The sequence below is a fragment of the Loxodonta africana genome, chromosome 18 (genome assembly GCF_030014295.1).
Source record: "Loxodonta africana isolate mLoxAfr1 chromosome 18, mLoxAfr1.hap2, whole genome shotgun sequence".
In the NCBI taxonomy this organism is placed as follows: domain Eukaryota; kingdom Metazoa; phylum Chordata; class Mammalia; order Proboscidea; family Elephantidae; genus Loxodonta; species Loxodonta africana.
In genome coordinates this window covers 63503309-63518256 of record NC_087359.1, presented here as the reverse complement: position 1 = coordinate 63518256, position 14948 = coordinate 63503309, and the positions used below count along the sequence as shown (strand labels likewise).

The 14948-nt window shown below is 53.3% G+C and overlaps 1 protein-coding gene across 10 annotated transcripts in view; it reads left to right on the top strand.

Annotated features, from left to right (window-relative positions):
• Positions 1 to 14640, top strand: part of SMG6 (SMG6 nonsense mediated mRNA decay factor) — a 234378-nt gene extending 219738 nt beyond the window's left edge. For 5 of the 10 annotated variants that reach the window (XM_064271533.1, XM_064271530.1, XM_064271528.1 and 2 more), the window contains 4 exons: positions 7337 to 7490; positions 10487 to 10698; positions 11008 to 11089; positions 11476 to 11675. In XM_064271533.1, the coding sequence (XP_064127603.1) occupies positions 7337 to 7490; positions 10487 to 10698; positions 11008 to 11089; positions 11476 to 11609 (582 nt within the window). In that variant the 3' untranslated portion in view covers positions 11610 to 11675. Of the gene's footprint in view, positions 1 to 7336; positions 7491 to 10486; positions 10699 to 11007; positions 11090 to 11475; positions 11678 to 14509 lie in introns of those variants that run through there. The other 5 variants (XM_064271536.1, XM_064271532.1, XM_064271535.1 and 2 more) reach the window with 3 other exon arrangements.
• The last annotated feature ends 308 nt before the right edge of the window (positions 14641 to 14948 follow it).

Genomic DNA, 14948 nt, shown 5'->3' with positions numbered 1-14948 from the left:
CCTGTTCTTATCATTCCCTTCCCAAAAGAGCCACTGCCCTGCTCATACATCATCAGTGCCTTTGCTTGGCCAATAAAATAAAGTTTAATTTTTTATTATGGCATTTAAGACTTTCTGATCTGTTCTCAGTTTTTCCAGCCTCTTCTCTCACTACTTCATCCCCATGATCCTTTACTACCTGTGTGGCATGGGGCAAATGATTTAACTTCTTCGAACCTGTTTTTCTGTCTACTACAAAATAAAAATGATGATAGCACCTTTTTAGAGGCCGAGATGAGACAGTACCTTTCAAGTGTCCATCGAGATATGTAGGCTCTCCTGCCTGGACAACAACGCTAACCTTGCTCTCCACTCACTCTCCCCCAGACATGCTCAGCCCTTTCCCACTCTTGGGTCTTGTTAATGCCACTCCCTCCAACTAGAGTACCCTTTTCTTGCTCCACATTTCCCATTACCTGTTGAAATTCTATTCCTCCTTCAATCCCCAGATGAAACTCCCATCTCCCCCAGTGAAGCCTTCCTCATTTCCCCCCAGAAGGAATTCATCATTCTTTGCTCAGTGTTCTGTAGCATTGATTTATACTTCATTTGTGAAACTTGTATCATGTCTCAGATTACAGTTCTTTCTGGGCTTTTTTCCCCACTGTACTGTGACCGCCTTGGAATCAGGGACCAGGTCTTCAGTTTAGCAAGTGGTATCGAACATCTACTATGCTAACGGTTGGAAGACACAGAAGTTATCAAAAAAAGTCACCTTCCTGAGTGTACAAGCAGCAGCCAGTGTTTAACAAGTGACGTGACATGTGAACCAGTATTGTAGAAGGAAGTCGAGGATGCTTCCTTTCTGCTCTGGGAGCACAGAATGAGGGATCCGTCTCTGTCTAGAGCACCACGTTCAGCTTTGCCTCTCCCAGCGACAACCAGTACCTTACAAGTAGGAGGTCTTCTCGAAAATGTGACTTCCAGTGCCCTTGGCCGCCCCTCTCCGGGAGACCTGTTCTCCCCTTCAGCTCTCTCAGAGGATCAGAGGAGGCTGCTCGGGCCCCAGCCCTGAGGGCTTCCCAGGGGCTGGCCGCAGCTCAGGGTGCCATGGCCCCTTTAAGAACAGGCCCCACATGCACCGCTGCTGGCGGCCCTGCCTCCTGTCCGCCTCCTTCCTCCAGCCTCACAGCCACAGGAGGATTTCTCAGCAGAGGAAAAATTCCCCCCTTCCCTTCCCCCCCCTTTAATGCCCGGGGCCCTTCACTTCCATAATTCTTCATTTTCCAGCCTTGAACGTAAGCCAGACACATCTGTCTGGCCATATGCGTGAACCCTGGAGTCTGTGCCGAGGTGGCTGTAAAACAGGGCCGGTGAAGGCCCTTCTGGGAGAGCACACACATGTGTGTGCCCTCGGGCCATTGGCTCCCTGCCCAGAACCACCGGGGCTTCAGCGCTCCAAACCCATGTTAACCTTTTCTTATTTTTCCTCTTTTTGTTTAATTTAAGGGGGGAAAATCCCAAGGAAAAGGTATAAATTGTCCTGGGAGTAGGGGAGAGGCTCGTAGCTTGAGAGGCCATTATTGTTGGCAGGTACCTGGGTCACACTAATACAATAAGGAAGAGAGGAGTGAGTGAATTCAGATCGGAGGGATGGGCTGTAAATTACACTGCTCTGAACTCCATCAGTCTCCAGGGGTGTTAGCCGAGAGGTGTAAGGCAAGTCCCCAGCTCCCAGCGCCTTTTACAGAGGCAGCAAAACAGGAACCACACATGTTTGGGGAAGGGGATATGAAGATGGGGTTGAAAAAATCCTCCTGGCCCCCATGATGGCTGTAAAGTCCAAGTGAGAGCTGGGGCTGTTGCCACACCCCCTCTTCTCTGCTCTCACCTAGACCCCTGGGCCCAAGTCATCTGTGGGGCTGGGGGAGGTGAGGCCTGGCCTCACTCCGCAGCTTGTCCCTCCCTGCTTCCGGCATTGCACAGAGGCTGGTGAGTGGGGCCGACTGGAGGTCAGAAAAGGGGTGTGGGGAGCTCTCTGGGCCTGTGCAGCTGGAGCCGCAGCCCAGGCAGGCCCCTGGATGCTGGGGGGGCCAAGCCCGCCCACCTGGGGACTTGAGGCCACACTCAGGCTCAGTCCAGACTTAGTCTTGTTGCCTGAGACAGCTCTTCATATTGCATTGGTTCTGCCCACCTTGCTGCTTTCCACCTGAGTTCTTTTCATTCCCCTTGCCATTCTTGGGAGGTGTCCAGAGACCAGAACAGGGTACAAGGTTTGTCTGGGAAATTGGTCAGAAGTGCTTCATTCCTCATCAGGCCCCCTGGGCAAAGCAGTCACTGAATATCCTCCTTCAGCCATGAGGCGGGACCTCTTGGCACCTCATGTTGGCCCTGGCCCTGTGAATCCCCCACCTCCTCGCCTCCTCTCCTCGGCCTCCTCACTGCCTCCATGAGGCTTTGCTGTGATTTGTGCTGCTGTCGGGCGGGGTCAGGTTTCCTGAGCAGTTGCAAACATCCCACCTGAAACATAACAGGCTCTTCCTCTGGCCACAGCTATTGTTCCCCTCAGCATTATGGCCATAGTCCTGCTCTGTAGCCAGCAATGACATGTGTTCTGAAAATAGCTTTGCTCCCCTGTCCCCTTCCCGCCCACCCACCCCTCCTGAAGATGCAGTCACTCCTTTGTGGTGGCCCCAGGAGTTTCACTCTAAATATAGCTACAGCCCTTTCACATTGCCACCCAGCTGGGGGGGGGGAGCCATTATGGAACAATGGGGCATCCACAGAGCCCCCCACACCTGTATGGAAGCTAGCGGAAGGCAGACACTCAGCCCTGGCTCCTAGCTGTCGGAGGCAGGGTGGGAGCCAGTGCACTACCAGGCCAGGGGCACGTTCACGCCAGGGCAGGAAAGCACATCAGCCTGTGGAGCCGGGCAACCGCCCTCCCCATCCGAACCCACTCCGGTGTCCCTGCAGACTGTGGTGCCGCGCCTCCGGTTTGTCTAGCCACTCCCACCTCCCTGGTTCCAGCAGCATCCACAAGGTCCTGTCCTCCTACAGAATGGTCGGGCCACTGGTGGAATGCCCTTGGGCTGCTACTGGACTGGGAGCAAGCTCAAAGGTGCCATACTTAGCCCTCCCACTCCCTGTCCATCAGGAAAAAGGATACCCTTCTTTGGCTTTCTCAGACGAAGAATTATCAGATCAAATTCAGTCAGATTATCGTTCAACTCTGAGATTCTGTGATTGAGTTCAGTGAGCAACTAAGGGGTATCCAGCTGTACAAGAAAAGAAAGTGGTCTCCGCGAGCACCTTACAGCCCAGTTTGAAAATAAGCTCAGTCCTCATAAAACAAGAAATAACAAACAAGTCATCATAAGTGTAACATTAAAACAGAAAGCAAGTAAATATGAATCTCTGTGGTTGGGACTTTGGACATGTAGAGAAGGGATCCTAAGCAGTGATTTTCCCACTAGCCATCCACCCCAAGGGAAGATGCTAAGCCACTGCTCCCAGGGGAAGCTGGTGGTCTGCCCAGATCTGCTCCCTTTGCTTTCTGAGGGCACAAGAAGGAACTGCCTGCCAGTGGTTATCTCACCAACTAGTCCTATTTTTCATTTCATTTCCACTTTTTCATTTTAAAAAAATACACCCACACCGTTGAATACACACACACACACACACACACACACTCCACTATGAGTCTTACAATAGAAATCAACAGTCCTCCCCCCACCTCTCCCCTCCCCATCCCCAGTTCTGCTCCCCAGTGGTTTCCCCAGAGATCTACCCTCCTGGATTCATCGAGGCTGAAAGTGGAGTTGGACAAGAAGAAAGGAAACTGATGTTTGCTAAGTTACTAATACCTATATCAGGCACCTTTGCTAGGTATTTTCACATACACAGTGAATGTGAAAAATTGCTGTGTTACAAAACATATTTCTGGTGAAGACACTGCTCTAGCCAGAGAGGCCCAGGGATGAATACTCTATCACCCTACAGGGGGAAGGAAGCCACCTCACTGCCTGTGGAGCCCCTAAGCAGAAGAAAGACCAAAGAAGGTCTTTTCCTGGTCTGGCTCTGCCTAGTGATCTGGGTTCTCCAAGTTCCACAGCTCCTGTGTGAGCTAGTTACATTGTCTGTATCTGTAATTCTCAGTGTCTCAGTGTTCAGCAGATCAACATCACAAAGTCATCCCCACTGCAATGGAGAGGGAACTTAGTCCCCAAACATGAGCACCCTTCCTGGAGATACAAGCCAGCTGGCTTCCTCATTAGAGGTTGTTGTTTCTCATCTCTTCACCAGTTTCCCACCAGCTTGCTCAAGGATGCTCCCACATCTCAGAGAAAGTAGGTTACCTAGCACCTCCCAGAGACAGAGATAAGGTCTTTTCTCTTCCTCACTTTATGGCCGTTGGGTGCCCATTCCCGTGGGTCTGACTCAGTGTCTGTGCTTTCCTTGGGTTCCCAGTACATTGTCCAAAGGCCATTGTGGCCCAGCCTTAGCTGCAGTTAAAAGGGTTACTGTGAAACTCTCCTTCCGGGTCAGCACACTTGACTCACGGCCAAGGCCCATCTCTCTGAATCACAGCATTCCTATGGTACCCCCTCACCCCTACCAGAGGCTTCTGCAGCTTTTTACTCATACAAACAAAAATAAATCTCACTACCGGCCTCTGAACTCCACAGCAGCATGCTTCCCCCTTCTCCCCAAGTGTCCCACGGCTGTGAGTGGGGACTTGGCAATCTCCCCGCCGACATCACTTTTTCACTCCCTGCGCATCCTGTGTCCTTCTCTCACCGTGCAACCCAGAGATCGGAATGGGACGTGACGGCCGGCACAGGCGCCGTGCACAGCTGCCAGGAATCTGACGGGTAAAATCTGGAAAAGTTGGGAGGGCAAATGCTAAACACACACACACACACACACACACACACACACACAGCGCCGCTCAGAAAGGGCCGGAAATACAGACACCCATAGGGGTGCCTGCAGACTCCCAAGCCCCCTCAGTCTGCCATTCTTTCTGAGGGGACTGGGCCAGACTCATGACCCACATATGACCCCCAGAGGTCCGCTGGTACCCCAGGAGGAGAGGGGCAGCTTCGTTTTATCTCCTGAGACTCTGTGAGGGCATGTGGGGAACAGGAAGCAGTTGTGTGGTGACTCACTGGGCAGAGCCAGGTTAAGGGAAGTTGTCTGCGGGCGTCCCTGGGACCGGATGATGGCAGCACAGCTCCGACCCTCACACAGCATGACCCCACCCCACCCGAGGGAACCAGAAAGGCTACCACCTCCACCAGAGGCTGTGGCCTGCTCACCTCTCTGACCCTGAGCCAGAGCTTCAAGAACTCTTGACGGTTTGAGCTTCTCCGGGCCCTGTTGCTGTATTTTTCTTCTGTCATCAGAACACCCAGGTGGGCTCATCCTCCTTTGGCCACCTGGTCAAAGGCCTCATCCCCACTGCCAGTCCTAAAGGTAGGATGGCAGAAGGTTTGGGGAGCTAATTGTTCACATGGAAAAAATTGGCTGTCAGTTCCACTTCCTGGTTGAATTCAAAGCACGGTTGGAGTGTCATTCCTCAAGGCAGAACTGAGATGTGTGCAGGAGTCTCAGGGAGCCGGAGGGAAAACACCAAGACCTGGGAAAATGAGGAAAGGTGCCCTGATGCTGTCTGCCTGAAGGAGAAAGGGCAGGGACTTGTTAACTGAACCTGAGCAGAGACCATTTCCTCGTCTTACAAAATACCCAAGCCAAGTTCAGTGGAATGTGTGTCACCCTCTAGTTGGCAGCCCTGTGGGGAGGGGCAGTGACCCAGGTCTCCTGGGAGGGTGGCCAGCAGCAGTGGTACTTTCCCCTAATGAGATGAGATCAAATAGGAAGACTTGAGCAGACAGGGCCTCTCAAGTCGCATTTCTCATGCCTGCCAGCGTCCTGTGGCCTGTGCCTTCCACCAGCTGTGGTGGCAGTGGCAGCATCGCCTTACTCATAGGGAGAGGTCCCCGGCAGGTCACAGAGAAGCCACCCCCATCACTTGAAGCCATGCCCTTTCAGTTTTACTGTCATTGTCAGTGAAACCTGAGCAGCCTTCCTTGCTGACTGTTAGTGGCCAAGGCCCAGCAGTATGGGCCTCATCTCAGTTGGCACGCACGTCTACTTCCCCTGCCCTGCACCTGCACGTCTCTGCAAGTTGCTGTGTGACAGAAGGCCATGGGAGGGCGTGGCAGGGCTGGTACCTGCTCGCCTGGCCCCTGCCAGGTTTGTGTTTATGCCCTCCGGCTCTATACAGGGAGCAAGCTGTCTGGGCAGATGCCAGCGAATCAGTTGTCTCTTGGCCGTGGTCCCCAGAAGAGGAAGAGGCCCAATAGTGACCATATACCGTAGTGACGGACATACCCAGAGCTCTCTTGAAGGGCTACTGTCATTTAAAAGGCTCTGTCAGACATGAAAAAATTGGGCTTCCATGGATGCGCCCAGAGGTTCCCCAAAAGACACCAAAGTCTGTAAGGCTAACACACACAAGGCAATGCGCTTTCCAAGGTGTGAGGCTCAGACCGCTGGTGCTACATGAGGTGGTTTTTAAGTGGTGCACAGAAGACACTTGAACTTTTTATTACGAAAATGTAGCATGCACTAGTGAACATGACTAGGATATTACAAATCCATGGTACCAAGGACACGACCACTTAGAAGAGGTTAAGCAAAAAAAGTGAGTTGACATTAAAGTCACGTTAAAGAAGAACATCAAGTAAATAATTATATAGATTTACAGAGTTGTGGCAAAGGAGCAAAGTAGAACACAAGCACCAACGTTTAGAAACCACTGTGTTGGTCAAGGGGAAGGAGGTGGCGTCTGGGTGTTGCTCTTTGCAGACATGTGAGTTATCAACACTGATAGACTCCTGCTGCTGTGGGGGGCTTTGGTATTAATTATTAGTTGTCAGCATCACTTTCTTTGTATAGCTTTTGAACTTTTTTTTTTTTTTTTTAAAGCTACACAGTAAATTGAAATAACAGATTCTGCTTTGGATATACTTAAGTGTCTGCATTGAGAAGTACTCCTCTCTGTGCTACCAATATACGTGAAACCACTCTCATATCCTCCAAAGAACCTAGCTCTCCCTTGTTGATCTTAGCCCCAGGTCTTTTAGACACCATCACCAGTGCTTTCTCAGTCCCAGGCCATTTGGTCTATATGGGTTTTTACTGCAATGCTCTGCCCAGTCCCTGACAGGGGCTTTGCTGCTCCCCTGGGGGTTGGGGGAGAGGTTCATTGGGGCAGGATGCTGACACACAGTGAAGTCAGGGCCCTGGCTTGCCTGCTCACTGGCTCACTCACCATTCTGTGTCCCTGTAGGCCGTCCTGGAGGACCAGAGTCAGATGAGGCAGATGGAGCTTGAGATCAGACCCTTGTTCCTCGTTCCAGACACCAATGGCTTCATTGACCACCTGGCTAGTCTGGCACGGCTGCTGGAGAGCAGGAAGTACATCCTGGTGGTGCCCCTCATCGGTGAGTCAGGCGGGAAGGCCAGATCGGCCCGCACGTGCGCAGCACCCTCCACACACATGCCCCGAGGCCCGAGGCCAGGCAGGCAGAGCCCTGCTGTGCGTGTGTAAGACAGGATTTGCAGGGAAGTAGGGAATGCGTGGGGCAAGGAAAATTGTTTAATAATCAAAGCAGTTCAGATTATTATGGCTGATCCATGGCTTAAACTGCTTGAGCAAATGAACTCCTGTGTCCCAGCAACCAGAGGCTGCATGAGCCCAGCCCTTGTTTTTATCCTTATAAAGCTTGCAGTAAAACAGCAAAGCTGGTTCCCGTTATTGGTAAACACTCAGCCCTGGCAGATAACGGCAGTGCTGCTGGGTGGTCTGGCAGGGAGGCTGGGAGGATTTTGAAGTGGTTAGATGCCTTTGGTCTGATTGTCTTGTAGCTTTTCATGATCATTTTGTAGGTTCGAGGTAGGATTCTTCTGGCCAATGTCACCCTAAGGTCAGACTGATGGGCAACGTCCAGAGTAAGCCCACAGCTCCTACCTGTGGATTCCTGTCTGGTCATCAGTGCTGGTGCAGCGTCATCATCTCAGGACCCTAGCTTGCTCCCAGCCCTCTAACCAGAGGAGCCCAGCTGGGCCTCCCAGATTTCTGATTGCAGGGAACTGTCGAGGTCCTGGGTTCTCGGAGGGCTGTGGTGGGTCAGCCTCAGGACCCCTAGGCTTTGGGCTCTGGGCTCCTGTCTGATGTAGCTGATATAGCTGATGGCTACACTGTGGAGGAAGAGGGTCTGGGAGATGATCAGAAGCCCAGGCCTTTTAATGTCCCCCTCTCAGCAGCCACTTGGAGCAAGTTCGGGAGCCCTGTCCTCTAGTAAAGCTGCCAAACTGGCAGTCTGCCTGCCAAGCCACCTCTGACATCCATGCCAAGATGTTCCATTGGGCCTTCCCTCCCAGTCCCAAGTGTCTTAGTGCCAGATGGGGGTGGAAACAAAGGGCAGGAAACATCCGCCCCTGCAGAGGCTGCAGAACCCTGGGGGGTTGTGGGAAACACATTAGCACCACCTGAGAATGTTGGCACTGAAGCAGCCCTCCTCCCCGCCTCCACCCTCCCCGTCTTCCTTCCCCCTCCCCATGTGGCCTGGCCAGAACCTCTTAAACCCAGGCCCTCAGACCTAAGGGAAGGTTCTCTGTTCTTTAGAAGCAGAGCAACTTCTGTGACCAGGGCAGAGCAGCAAGACCATCAAATTGTCCCAGGCTTGCTCTCTTCCTCTACTGGGTCCTAGGGTGAGATGGCTTTCCACCCTCTGGCCAGAGGATTCAGGATATTTCTCTGTGCTTTCATAGGCCTCAGCTACCCAGGAGATTTCCAAGGAAGAAAGTGAATTGGTCACTGCTAGATGGTCAGAAAATGGTGTAGCCAAGAGAGGTTGCTCAGAAGGCGCCTCAGATACCATCCCCAGCTGGCAGGGTCCTTGGTCACCAGCACTGATATGTCCCACTGCGTGCTCAATCTCCTCGTTCGTGGGAGCCAGTGAACGGCAGAGCTGCAGCCCTTGCACTTGAGGAACTTATGGTCCAGTAGGGAAAGTCAGATTTCCTGGGGAGGGAGCACACACGTGAGAACACCCAGAGGATACACAGAACAAATAAATGAGCCCCGGTGGTGTTGGGAGCAGACCACTCTGTTGTAGCTGCACATGCCAGCTCCCTGAGCCTTCCGTAACTGGCCAGGCCCCCAAGCTCTTGGGACATCAAGGGGGCTCCTGTCCGCTAATACTTCCCTTAATGGACTCATGCCTTCTGCTTTGAGCAGCAAAGGGTTAAGCCTACAGCTTTCGCTGCTTGTTTCTTCTGCTCTTTAACCTGCTCTGTGCTCCTTAGGCCTGACCCCAGCATCGAGAAGCCCTGCCTGGTGCAGAAGCACAAACAAGCTTCCCCTTTGAAGCCTGTTTAGCTTGGAAGCAGGAAAGCAGATTTTGGGATAGAATACCAGTTTTTCCTGTTTGATGTTCTTTGCTACACCATCCATCACCACCCCCACCCCCACAGCCATGCTTTGTATGGACACTGCAGCCTCAGGTTGCTGAGAGCGTGGGCATCATGCGTGTGTGCGTGTGTGCGCACGCGCACACTCACATGGGCCCTTTCCAGAAAGTGTCTCTGAATACCCAGACAGTGAGTGCCAGGCTCACCATGGAACAGCATGCTCACGCTGACTCCCCAGGCCATGAATCATTGCACTGAGGAGAGGCCTCAGACCCCAAACTCTCCCGGAGCCCCCAAGGAGTGCATATTTCCCACTTGACCTCAGGCTTTTGGCTGGAATTTTGGAAAGAATCTTCACCAGAAATGAAGCCATGTCCTAGACACACAGGCAGGCAGTAGACAGACACACACAAACACACACACACACACACACACGTGCATTATCAGAAGAGGTAGATGTGCCAAGGGCATGGTTTGGGGGAATATCGAGGTCCTTCCAAGTGAGGCTGTGGGTCCTGCTTCCCACGTGGTGACCTCGTTGTTCTCTGCCAGGGAGGTGGAGTATAAAAAGTGGCCATCAGCAGTAGCCAAAAGCTCCTCCTGGGCTGCTGTAGTTGGGGTCCTAAGTAGATGAAGGAAAGTGCCTCTCTTTGCCTTCAACTGCTGCATACCCTTGCCTCTCCTGAGGGGCCGTTTCAGTTGGATCCTATAACTAAGGAATGCAATAGAGGGGCCAGGTTTCTTCCTCAGAATACAGCAACCCCAGAAAATCCTTTTAAGTTCCTCGCGGGAGGAGCGTGGGGCCAAGGGGAAGAGATAGAAAGGGGAGGGGGCACTGTGGAAAGCCTGGGGTACCTCTTGCCCCCTCCATGTTTCCCTCTTACCCTAGTTTCTTCAGAAGACTCCTATAGGGCAGGGTAGGTTCCGTGGTCTGGGAAGGGGCTGGGGAGGAAAGTGAGTGAACCTAGGCCTAGGGTGAGGGCAGACGTAAAAGCTGATCCCTTGTGGGAATTTCTCTCATCAGTGATCAATGAGCTGGACGGCCTGGCCAAGGGGCAGGAGACAGACCACCGGGCTGGGGGCTATGCCCGCGTGGTACAGGAAAAGGCCCGGAAGTCCATTGAGTTCCTCGAGCAGCGATTTGAGAGTCGGGACTCTTGCCTTCGGGCCCTGACCAGCCGTGGCAATGAACTCGAATCCATCGCCTTCCGCAGCGAGGACATCACTGGCCAGCTGGTGAGACCCCAAGCACCAGGGGAGAGCCCACAGCCAGCCTTCAGAACAGGGTCTCCGGGAGGAAGGGACTGACAGAAGGTCAGCCCCAGTAGCTGAGGGGTCTGCCACCACCAGATCCAACAGGTGGTGTTTCTTGCCCTCCCGATCACCCTGGGCACTGACTAGACCCAGCCAAACAGGGCAGGGCAGGTATGGGAGGGACTTTGGGATGTGACCCTCCCCAGGGCCCCAGAGGCAGAGGGTACCTCTGCCTCCTCCACATGGCGCCCCCTCCTGCCCAGCAGTGCTTCTCACACTGTCTTCCTCTAGGGGAACAACGACGACCTGATCCTCTCCTGCTGCCTCCACTACTGCAAAGACAAGGCTAAGGACTTCATGCCCACCAACAAAGGTATGGCTTGGCAGCTCTCCTGGACAGTGGCATCTGCCTCAGCATCATCCATTCCCCTCCCTGCCTCGTCCTACCCACCCTCAGCCCTAGAGAAGGGCCTTCCACTGACCTGACCTGGGATGCCTGAGGAATCAGGACTCAGGTCTGAGGCTAGCTGGAGGACAGCCCAGTGTCCTGCCCTCCAGGGGGTCAGACCTCCCTGTCACAGCTCTCCCACTCCACCCTCAAGGAATGCCGGGTGAACCCTGGGCTAACTAGGTCTGAACCCAGCCCAGGGAGCCAGGCTGTAGGCAGTGAGCATCCCCACCTTGCGTGCATCCATGTCGTTCCTCGGGACCTCAGCAAGTTTTCTCTGACAGCAAAAGTACCTCCATGATTCATTGCAGCTTCTTCTGGCCATGGTCTCCTGAGCCCAGCCCTCTGCATTTCTGAAGAGGACAACCCCCAGTGGTCCCTGGGGCATACCTTCTCTTGGTCCTGTTCGCCTCCCTGCCCCTCTCACTTCATCCCTGGATGCTGACCCTACATCAGGCCCAGGGTAGAGATACTTCCCCAGCAGGTGGTGGGCATTGTCTTCCTAGTCTCTACTTCACGAACTGTAGCACTTTGCTGGCTGGCTGGAGTTGGAGGCAGGTGAGAGTAGAGACTGAGCCCTCAGCTCAGTTTTCGAGACCTGCTTTTTCATGAGCAGAATCCCATCTTTGGGTCAAAGGCTCATGCCAGGGCTCTCTTCCCAGGTGAGGCGCCTGACCACCTCATCCTCCACCGTGAACTTTCCTGCCTGCACAGCCCCATAAGATCACAGAGGCTCAGGTGTTGTCTGCTTTTGCCTCCTAGAATTCTGGCATTTCTTCCTGTGAAAGAAATTCCTAGGACCTCTTAACTCACTGTCATCTGCAGAGCTGGTCATTCTTATCATTTGGTTCCTATCTGCTTTTGGATAGAGTCTTGTCATTTTATCTCGCAGTCATTGTCACCCACCTCACTTCTCTGTGCATTTTCCTAGCCCTGGCTTTGGGAGCATCTTCTCTCCTGCATCTCCTCCTACCCCATCCACATTAGCACAGCCCCCTACTCTGCCTGAGCCTCTGAATCAGGCTGGTAAGGAGCCCCATGACTGCTGTTCCTCAGAGGTGTCCAACCATTCCCAGCCTCCCCAGTGCATTAAAGAGTTAGGGAGCTAGGGGAAGAAAGATGAGGAAGAGACCATATAAAGGTCATCAAAAAAGAGTGAAGGGTATCTGTTTGTGCCAACATAGAAGGATCTTTAAGATACATAGTGTGAGTAAGTGAATGTGGCTAATGATGGTCCCGGGGGAAAAAGTAAACGTGCAAAGAAATCCGGAAAGAAACAAGTCGCATGGCTTGCATGTCCTGTCCCTTAGGGCCAGACCTAGGGCATTCAGGTGGTCAAAAGGAGGCCTGGCTGAGCTGGAGGCGCTTTGCTTGCTTGCCCCAGAAGCACCCTCTGAAGGAGAGGTAGGCAGGATCGCAGAAGGCCTTGTTGGGAAGTGTGGTTAGGATACTGCCGTGGCCCCACCCCAGCCTCGGAGCTGTTTCTTTCTGAGCAGAGACGTGTTTTGGCTTTGGCCCTACTAATCTCCCCACCCCCACTTCACCCCAAACAGCCTTCAGGAACCCATTGCCATCCTGGGGACCGCCCCTATCAGAATTACATCAGCAACGGCTGGTGTAATCAAACCCCATTTGTCAGTGTGAATTCTTAGCAGATTAACTTGTCAGATACACAGAGGAACCGTCACCAAATGTTTATGTGTAAACGATGTTGAATTTTAAAATCATGTGGATTATGGCGGATGGGGCCTGACAAGATGACAGTCTCTGGTTTCTAACAAAGTGAAGTTACCAGTGTCAAAACAGAGGATGTTTATTGTTAAAAATGTCTCAAAGTATCCACAGAAACCCCTGCAGACCCCTGCCAGCAACACCGGGCCTTGGTTGGCTGACCTAAAGCCTGGGACTTGCCTGGTCTGAGTCCCAGGGCAGGACTGATGAGGCTGCAGACAGACTTAGGCAGCCAGCTGGGAACGCCACACATCACCACACACCACCAGCCCCCCACACTGACACCCCTGAGGGGCCAGCCCAGGCAGCTGAGTGGTCTCAGCATCTTTACCCATGACCTCCTTTCTCTCCCTGTCTACAGCTCCTTGCCTCTTCCCCTCACACCCACATTCCACTTTTCCCCGCCTCTCGCCACCATCAACACCACAAGCCTCCCATCCTGAGGCCGACAGCCAGTTCTCAGCCTCCCTGCCTGGAGCTGGCAAGCCGAAAACTGCTCAGAGCAGACGCGAATCTTTGCAGTCCCCCAGCCCCGCCTGCCCACACAGCCAGTGCGCACCGCAGGACACTTCTTATGCCTCACTGTCATGGACCTCTGTCAGGAAGCAGCCAGCCTGGGGCTGAGGAGTGGTTCTGCCACCTGAGTGGGATTGCAGGGGTGAGGGTGTCACTTGTGTGACTACTTGGCCCCAATTAAAATTTTCCCTAATACATCGAAGGTAGGGAGCTAGGGAGAGAAAGCTGAGGGAAGAGATCGTGCTAAAAAAATGAAGCATCTCCGTTTGTGCCAATATAGAAAGACCCTTCAAATATGCAGTTTGAGTAAAGTAAATGTAGCTAGTATGATCCCAGTGTTGGGAGGGTGGGAAGGGGAGTTTATACTTACAAGTATATGTACTTGCAAATATGCACAAAGAAATCTGGAAGGATACAAATCCTGGGAGCAAGACGGAGGGCATGGAGAGTTTGGGAAGGATGACCCTGACTTTACCTTTCTTTTTTCCTCTTCTGTGCTGTTAGAGATTTTCACCTTATACATGGATTACTTTTATTTAATAGAGAAGATCACTTGGGCATAGCCTCAGGGCCACCTTGGCACAGCTGCTCTGCCAGGGATCCTTCCCCTCCCCTTCTCAGAGCTCCGTGGAGCTGACCCCTCCCCCACATCTGAGAGCCCTAGATACACTTTCTGTTCCATCTTTAGTTTCCCTCTTGATACCTAAAGCACAGACCTGCTGACCATGGAAGGAGAAGGTGTACAAAGGCCGAGTGTTGTGAGTCCAGGAGTACCACACGGTCAGAAGGAATGGAAGGAAAAGGACTGCATCTGCTCCCTCAGTTCAGAGCCTGGGAGACAGGTCTGCAGAAGCCAGGTGGACTTAGCCCTTGGGATAGAAACCCAGCAGCCCAGCACGGCCCTGTCTAAGCCAGTAAGGGAGGGGCACTGTAGGCTGAGTCTGAGTGAGAGAAAGGACTTGTGGAAGGCCAAGATATGACTGACCCTGACCCTGACCCCTCAGTCACCAGGACCACATTCCCCTGCAGGGAAAAGGAGGCAGCCAATGCCCCCACCTCCACCCTCATCGAAAGCCTTTGGGTCTCTTGTACCAACAGAGGAGCCAATCCGGCTACTGCGGGAGGTGGTGCTGTTGACAGATGACCGGAATCTTCGAGTGAAGGCGCTGACGAGGAACGTGCCTGTGCGGGACATCCCAGCCTTCCTCACGTGGGCCCAGGTGGGCTGAGGGGGCCAATGTGGGGCCTGACCCCATGGAACCGTTCCTGAAAGGCCACCAGGTGCCCAGTGTAGCACGGAAGATGCCCACGTGCCCGAGCCACCAATCCACCCAGACAATAAACCATCCTCTTCCAACACACGCCGTGGCCGTGCTGTGGCGGAGCTGCTCCTCACAGAGCCCCTCCCCGAGGGTCGCGCGGAAGCTGCTGGGACCCTCCTGGGCTGCCAAGATTTAGCAGGGAGGTGGCTGGCTGCAGCGACAGCAGGTGGGCAAGCCAGGTGGGCCACCGTGCTCTCAGCCTTTTCCCTCCCCCT